This window comes from Manihot esculenta, chromosome 5, assembly GCF_001659605.2.
Source record: "Manihot esculenta cultivar AM560-2 chromosome 5, M.esculenta_v8, whole genome shotgun sequence".
Lineage (NCBI taxonomy): Eukaryota > Viridiplantae > Streptophyta > Magnoliopsida > Malpighiales > Euphorbiaceae > Manihot > Manihot esculenta.
This window is the reverse complement of record NC_035165.2, coordinates 11,368,758-11,377,605: the sequence shown is the minus strand read 5'-3', so window position 1 is coordinate 11,377,605 and position 8,848 is coordinate 11,368,758. Positions and strand designations below refer to the sequence as shown.

Genomic DNA, 8,848 nt, shown 5'->3' with positions numbered 1-8,848 from the left:
GGTCTAGCTGGGTATTACAACGGCAGGTGCCAGCCTCACAAAATGACCCCTAGCACCAATAAGCCGAGTTGAGGACTTAACGAAGAAAGAAGCCCAACTACGGCAAGTGTCAGTCTCGAAAAATGACCTCTGGCACCAATAAGCCGAGTTAAGGACTTAACAAAGAAGCCCAACTACAGCAGGCGCTAGTCTCAGAAATAGACCCCTAGCACCAATAAGCCGAGTTGAGGACTAAACAAAGCAAGAAGCCTAACCATGGCAGGTGCCAGTCTCAAAAAATTACCCTTGTTACCAATAAGCCAAGTTGAGGACTTAACGAAGAAAGAAGCCAAATCACAGCAAGTGTCAGCCACGAAAATAGACCCTTGATACCAATAAGCGGAGTTAAGGACTAAACAAAGCAAGAAGCCCAACCACGGTAGGTGCCAGCCTTGGAAATAGACCACTGGCACCAATAAGCCAAGTTGAGGACTTAACAAAGAAAAAAGCCTAGCCACAGCAGGTGTCGGCCTCAAAAATAGACCCCTAGCACCAATAACCCTAGTTGAGGACTTAACGAAGAAAAAAGCCCAACCACGACAGGTGTCAGCCTCGGAAATAGACCTTTAACGCTAATAAGCCCAGTTGAGGACCCAAAAGAAGCAAAGAAAACCCAAGATGCCATACAAGTCGGACTGAAAGCTAAACTCAGAAAAACTAAGGTAGGTGTCGACTTGGGAAATAAACCCTTGGAACCACAAAATCTGAATTGAAAAATAAAGGAAGAAAGCTAAGGGAAAAATGAACCTTATGCATAACACATGCCAAGTTAGGAAATCAAATAAGAGGCTAGGGGAAATCTTGAGAGGCATCGACTTCAAAAATTGACCCCTAACACCAAGCTAGCTCAGTTAAAGAACCTTAAAACTTAACCCAGCAAAAGGTATAGGTATTGAAAGAATGAAGATGTCTAAGGACATAAAAATTGAGACAATTTTCAATACGAAAGTTAAATTAAAATTAAGATAATTTCCAATACAGAAGTCAAGTGCATCAAGCAAGTCGCCTTCGTACAGTAAGCAGTGATCAAACAAAATCACAAAGCATACACTTTCCTCAACATCTCACGCAGTGACATTCACAGACAAACACTCACAAAGCACACATTAACAAAAGAAACCAAGACAACAAAAAGGACTAAAATGTCTACTTATTTATTATTCCCTACACCATTTGAGTTCGTTACAGAAGTAGCAGGAAAAGGGGAAGGAGAACTAACTAAGTCATTATTTACAACAGACCTAGAGAGGTTAGCTTTTTATTGTCTAGAGAGCAAAAGAGGAGGGTTCTTAGAGAGGGGGTTGTCATCCTCTCCATAGCGGACCTTTTTGCCGTTAGAGTCAAATTTGGGAGCTCACAGGTCAGCCAATGGAGTGGAGGGGGCATCACGGGCAACCTTGAGGCCTTGATTGTAGTCAGTAGTGAACATTCGTAATGCCTCCTCATAGATCTTCTTCTGCAGCTCCTCTGAACCCTTCTACTCCTGCAACCGTTCTTTGTAGGCCTACTGAACTTTGTCTTCTGTAGCACTGACATCCTTCAACAAAGAAGCACACCTCTCCTCCAGAGTTGAGATCTCTTGATGGAGTTGCTGCTACTAAAGTTGAGATTTCTCCGCTGCTAAAGCCATGCCCTTCAGATCGTCAGCTTGCTTATTAAGCTCCTTCTGAAGAATAGTAGCACAAAGCAAGGCCTCATCACGTTGAACCTAAGCCTCATCTCGCTGACGACGAGTGTCCTCTAAAGAGGACAACTTCGCGAGAGCTTCATCTCGTTGAGACTCCACAGCAAAGGCCTGCTGAGATAACTTGGCAACCTCCTCACTTAATTCCCCCAACTACCTGGTGACATCTGCAACTTGCCCTTTAAGGTCAATTATATGCTCACGAGCCACAACAGTAGCAAGCAGATTCTCATCCCAGCGTGCCTCTTCAGCACGACAGTCCATGGAGCTCTAGATAGATCAGTTCTAAGCATCAATCTCCATGTACTCGCCCAAGGATTGCCACAAGAAAGGCCATTAGGAAATCCTTAAATTTGGAGTATAAAAAATAAAGGCCAGTAGCTTACCATTAGAAGCATTTCCCTCAAACTGTCCCTAAGAGCCTCTATGTAGCGCGAGCTGCAGGTAGATGTAGTTTATTAGTGTAGGCCAAGTTGCTAACACAGGCCAGAAAATGGGGGTCTGAGACATCTAAAATTCCCCCAAACACCTTGCTGTATAACATCTCGGTTATGGAGACTAGTGTGCAGTCAGCACCGACCTCAGCAGTATTCAGTAGCTCATTGTCAGGGGCAGAAGATAGGTTCTCCACCGCCCTCTTTTTCTTATCGACGGAAGGGGAAGGACCTGTCTCCACAGGTTTCAAAGTCTTGGTTCGCTTAGCAGCCCTGCCACTAATGACTATATTACCCATAGCCTGGATAGGAGAGACACTCAAAGGTGGAGACCTGGTGCCCTCCTCCAAGTTGTCCTCTTGTGATTCACTAATGACAATGGGCTCCTTAGGAACCTCCTTCAGAGCAGCAGGAGCCTTAGAGGAGTTTGGCGCCTTAGAAGGGACCGATGTCTAGGAGGCTGTAGAACAAGAACCTCCTGACACCAGCACCAAGGCCAATGAAAGTGCAAGAGTGTGAGAAGAAAGACGAGCTGATGACGTTTGAGCCACGTCAGAGACAAATTTGTTGTCCTTGAAAGCAGTCAAGGTATCCTTCATGTTCTCTTGGGAGAAGGTGAAATTCTTGGAGAGCTTGATTTTATCCATCGACACGTCAGAAGCTAAAAAAGAAACACAAATTCAGTCAAAACTTAAAATGGCAAAAGAAAAACATAAGGGAAAAAATTAAAAGTACCAGCTTGTGACAGTCCCATAGGTTGGACATAAACATGCACTTCTCAACATCATATTTCTTCTTTATAGAGGTCAGTTAAAGAAGGCAGATTTGGTCTATAAGGTTTAGCCTAGGGAATTCGTTGCAACCCTAAGGCACCTCCCCATAAGAAAGGTCAACCTCCCACTCAATCCCTGAGCCCTCATTCAGCTCGACAATGACAAAATGCTCTGCCCAACCTTTAATTGAGTCTTTGTATCCAGTAAAGATGGATAACCCAGCTCAGGGACTAAAATAGTAGAACCTATGGGCAAACCTAACTAAGTAAAAGAATATAAAGAATAAATCTATAGAAGGGGCAAAACCCCAATATAGATAGACAGACTCAAAGCAACACATGACTAGGATAGAGTTGAGAGACAACATTCGGAGGGTAACCCTAAAACGTTCAAAGACCTCGATGAGAAAATGGGTAAAGGGAAAAGTTAACCCGAATTTGTGTTTGACGAAAAAGACCAAATTGTAGCCCTAATGAGCATCAACCAAACCCATGGATGGTGGATTGGGGAGGACGATTCGCTCATTACACAGGGGCACCCTAATCTTATAGATCTCAGTGTCTACCAAGTCGTGAGAAAAATACTGAAAAAGAGAGAAATGAGTAATAGAGGAGGCTAAACCGTCCACCGTAGGTATCTTAGTAGGAGCCATGAGAAGAGTGAAAACGTACCTCAGATCAAAAAATCGAGATAATAGAGGAGAAGAAAAGCAAAGTAGCAAAGGTAGTGCAAGAGGAAGAGTAACGAGTGAAAGTAAAAATTTGAAATGGGGGGACAGAAGAAAGGACGTTTGACAGAGTTTTCCTAAAGCCGTGCAAAAATAATTGAATATTTCGAAATTTATCCCCTCATTAATCATAGATAATTAATAAGAGAGTAAAGGGGCACTTAATGACTGTTGGGCCCTGGATACCAGGCTTAACACAGCCCAAGCAAAAGGGAACCAAGCCGGACTAAACGCTGGCCCAATACAAAATGGAAAAATGAGCCCTATACAGGTTCAGAACCTGTCTCTGTGAGCCGAGTAGGACTTGGGCATGCCCGGAACAACTTGGCCTGAATGCCATTAGCTTCCATAGAAAGACAGACCCCACAATGTCCGAGATCATATCCATGTAGCGCCAGAAGGAATTAAATGGTCGCCTGATGAAGGTAAGGACGTAGTACGTCTGTACAAACTACCCGCATGAGCATAGCAGAGAGGTATGAATGCAGACATTAGTTATACATCGGAAAAAGACAAAAAGAAAAAAAGAATAAAAATAAGAAAGGAGGAAAATAAAAACTAAACTTACTAAAACTTATCTGAGCCTAAATTCATTCTCGGATCTCAGACATCAAATGATATACTGAGCCAAAACTTTCAAGGATACAGCCAAATTAGATTACTATTAATAGATTTTCATTTCCAAAATTATTCTCCTTCTCACTTTCAAATGATAGCGAAAGTTCAGAATTGAATAACAGATAAAAATATAGAGAGAAAATTAAGTTGATGCATGTAGGATGGAAACCGATTACTTAGGGAAGATAGGCTATATTATTACAAAAATTAAAGTTAAATTGTTTTATAATACAAATTTAAATTTAGTGACGATATTGATACAATAATTTAACTTCAAAGATGATGGATAAAATTTTCCACTGCCCTCTTCTAATGACATTAGGTAAGTTCAATATTTTTATGTTCCTAAGCTCAATGTTTTATGAGAAAAAAAAATCTTGAAAAAGAAATTTGAGAGGATTGACAAACTTGAGAGAATGGTTCAGAATATGAGTATCATGCAAATGCTTATAGGAAATCATACTTTAATGTAAAATTAATTAACATCTATCTAGCTATTTTTCATAGCAATTCTTTTTTATCGATAAATAATTGATTTCCCCATGTGCCCTAAGAGTAGTAAGGATTACTATTAATATGAAGAAAATAAAGTTACAGGTTCTAATTCATGAAGACGCATAACCTTAAATAAGCATAATTTAAATCCTATTTAGACAATCAGTACCAGTTAGTTTTGGAGGAAATGAATTATCAATTAGCTTTACAAACTTCCTCCTTGGGAAGGAATGGTTTGTTGGTTGGGAACTCATATGACTCGTATCTCATTTTTCTACTGAAAATTTCTTTTATCACACTTCATATGACTCTTGGTGATGATGTGGACACAACTTAATTATCATTCTTTTGACTTGGTCAACAATGCGATTTAATTGTATGCTAAGTTATTAGTCTTAAAACACTCATAACTCGAGATAATCGAGACTCATAGATTTGATCATTATCACTTAATTGTTGTTTACTGTGGTTATAAAATCAAGAGAATTCCTACAAATAGAGAATCCACTATCTACTAGTTATTAATCCCAGATTTCATGAGAAATTGACAATCAATCTTATCTTCTTATAAGATAAAAGCAATAAGAGGTCAATATTCAACAAAAACAATTCTAAGGACTAAGCATTCTATTACATTGTTAACTCGCTCTTCTCATATAAATCATTGATTTGAGAAGAACAGTGGTTGCCAATAGTACATCAGTAATCTCACTTGTTCTTTGTGCAGATTACTTGTGGCCAAGGAGTCAAAAGGATCTCCCAGGTAGCATTAGAAACCCCAAGAATCGATTGGAGGATGGCTGCTCTGCTACATTCTATTGCAATTCTACTTTAGTTGTTGAAGGAGTTGATCTTAGAGTTTCCATAAATTTCGCTATCTTTAGAGGATAGCATTCCTGCTCCCATTGAGATGAATCGCCTATCTGGCAGTCAGTTTTAGCCTACCCTCTGTTCTCATATCCTTCAAATTAGAGGGAAAAATTATTCATGATGCAAAATGTGTTAGGTTATATCACTAAGACATTATTATAGGTACTGTTCAAGGTCAACTAACAAGTGTGCTAACTAGTTAGCTATGCAAAAGTTAATATCGCATTTTTTTTTTGTTTAAGTAATAAAGCATTGAGCAGAATGGTTAATCTCATCGGAATCGAATACTAAATAATAGAAATTTATGTAATTTTATTATTATTTAGATTATTAAATTAAATGATTTATTAATTTAATTAATAAAAAAGAAAAATATAAACAAAAATAAATTTACAATTTCATAAACGAAAAGCTATTTATTAAGTGTTAGAATAATCTTAATTTCTCCCTATTGAATCTTATTTAATTGATTTGATTGTAAAAATAATATTAATTTATTTAATATTCTCTCTAGTCATATTAATCATATCAAATATATTAATTAAAATTTGTTATATATTTTCCAAAAGCTATAACAAATACTAATTAATTAATTTATTAGGTCTTATCAAATTTTAATTATTTTCCAATTAATCCAGTTATATTCCTATGTAATTTATTGTCTTATTTAAATCGCTAACCTAAGACTCGGTGAAAAGAAAAAAAAAAAATTAAAAGACCATTAAAGAATTTCAAAAGTCAAAGCGAAGTTTACAAAAACTTTGTACAAATCCCATAAATTTGGTGAAAGTAATTTGACCACCACCGTCTCTTGACCCTCTAGTTCTTAGGCAGTGGCACTAATCACAAAGAGATTGAAAATGTCGGGCAAAGAGATTCATGCTCAGGTTCAGCAGATACTAACAGAAAGACAACGAAAGACCCTACTGCTTATTAATGGGCTTGTGAGCCCACTCTCTTTTTCTGATTTTCTCTCAGAACTTTAGAACTAGTAAATTACCAACAAAGGGATTATGGGCTTGTGAGCATGAGAGCCTTCTGTTTTCCAAAAGGGATTACGAGTTTGCTGCATTCTCGGTAGCCATAATTGAGGCAAGTTGCCACTGAGAAGAGTTGAGTAATGTAATATAATAATGCTTTCTCTATGTAGTACAATTTATCAAACGTCCTTTTGATGTACATCAAGAATTGAGAGCCGACAAACATGAGTAGATCAGCCAGAAAGTGTTTCAGGGGGTTACTCAAGTAGCCTGCTTTAACAAACCAGGGTATGCCTTTGCACTCAAATTCATGAAAGAAAAGGGCCAAGTCCCAGGAAATTATGCTTTTTGTAGGGCCAAAATTATTACAGGCCTACGGAATAGACCACTACGAGGGCAATAGCCTTTTTATTTCACATTGAGTTCAACTCAGGCCCATAATAACTTCACGGGTTCTACTCTAGCAGGCCCCTACTGGGGTCCTCTGGCCTCCGCCATGGAAATGGGTCAGCAGCAGTAACATTAATCCCGCATTAATTATGGGTTTGGTTCGTTTCTATCTGCTTGCCGTTGGCAAGACAGTCATTACCTCCAGAGCTCAAGGCTCATGGTTGATGGCTGCCGCCCTGATTTAATCCAACCATAGAAAAAAATCTACCATCGAGCCCGAGATGGATCTCAAAGTGCTATGATCTAACCAACCCAAGTTGATCAATATTTCAGAGTCAAAGTAGGTATTTTTTTTTCCACAAATGCCACTTAGAGATCGAATTTGGGCTGAAGCTTTCCAACACCACAAGTTTTACCCCTTGATCACCAGACTCGGCGGTAATTCAAGGTAAATTTAAGATTTAAAAGAGTGCCTCACCAATATAATGTCCCAAGTCCCAACCTGGCTAGGAGTCTAGCCATTTAATTGGGAAAAAAAAAAAAAAGGAGGTTCAAGAACCATGTGCTTTGCTGAGCCAATGTAGCTCAGGGAAGAGACCCTAAAGGGATAAAAGGGTCCCATTGTCTCTCCCCCATCGCCAAAATACCAACTGCCCTAAATAATGAAACTCAAACACTTTTTCACTCACAACCCAATGCCCTTATCATTTCTCACTGCACTTTATTATTTACAAAGCATTGTTACAACAAGCAATCACAGAATCTCAAAACCAGGAAAATTAATTAAGAAAAGAAAAAAAAAAGGAAAAATTAGACATCAAATTAATAAACAAATTAATGGGTATTTAAGCCAAGAGCCAGAAATCTCTATGACGCTTAGTGGTGATCAAGTAACCTCCATGTTTTCTGCTTTTCCTCCTTACTGCAATGGCCATGCAATCAGCATTTTGTATGCAATATTCCACCACACCACCTGTGACTCTATTACTTGCCCACATCATTATCAGTCTCCATGTCATTGATCTCTTCTTCTGCCCTAGAACCAGAAGTGCCACCCCTTGCCTTTTTGCCTCTTCCACTATTAATGGACCTTTCTCCTTTCCCTCCACCACTGCAATCTCTATTTGTATCTGCAATGAAATTAAATCTGAAAATCTTACTTGGAAGATTAACAAGCAACTTAATCTAATCATTACGCACCTCAGGTCTCTTCATTTGGCACATATTCTTCAAGGAGTTTACTAGTTCATAATCCCTTGGACTGGACTCTTCACTTGTGGATGCTTCAATGTTTGAAAAAAATGAAAGAAAAAGATAATCCTTGTCATGGTTCATTTGTTAATGGTAAAAAATAATAGTGGAAAACCTGAAAACTAAACATAAAAATGCCAACCTTGTTTGTTGGAAGGCTTGGCTACGTGAAGAAGAATGAGAAGATCTTGGCTTTGAACAGTGTGAGAGAGTGCCCATTGCAGAGCTCCCTTGGCTTCGAAGCTTGAATCAACCACTATCATGATTTTCCTGCCAATCGAGGGCTTTACTCCCTCGCTGGACTTCTCTTCTCCAGAAGTATTTCCAGCTACATTCTCACTAGTAGTGTTCTGATAATTTGTAGGAGCCGTAGTAGTAGAAATATTCACATTAACCTTGGATTGTATAGGCGGTGATCGAACTCTAACTTGAGGCCTAATCCTTTTCAGGCAGAAACTTGGCAACCTTGTGCCAACCTTCCCCATCTCTCCTGAAGAATCCAATTAATATCTCTGAGAAGAAGAAGGAGGAAACAATTAGGCAACTCTGCTTTCTGAACTAAATTTCAAGCTGTTGGCTACGGACTG

The 8,848-nt window shown here is 38.9% G+C and overlaps 1 protein-coding gene across 1 annotated transcript; it reads right to left on the bottom strand.

The window, feature by feature from the left end:
* Nucleotides 1-7,663: 7,663 nt before the first annotated feature.
* Nucleotides 7,664-8,848, bottom strand: LOC110616157 (universal stress protein PHOS32). The gene is made up of 3 exons (XM_021758497.2): nucleotides 8,404-8,848; nucleotides 8,211-8,293; nucleotides 7,664-8,140 (listed from the first exon to the last, which is right to left on the bottom strand). The coding sequence occupies exons 1-3, from the start codon at nucleotides 8,744-8,746 to the stop codon at nucleotides 7,856-7,858; spliced, it is 711 nt and encodes a 236-aa protein (XP_021614189.1). The 5' UTR covers nucleotides 8,747-8,848; the 3' UTR covers nucleotides 7,664-7,855.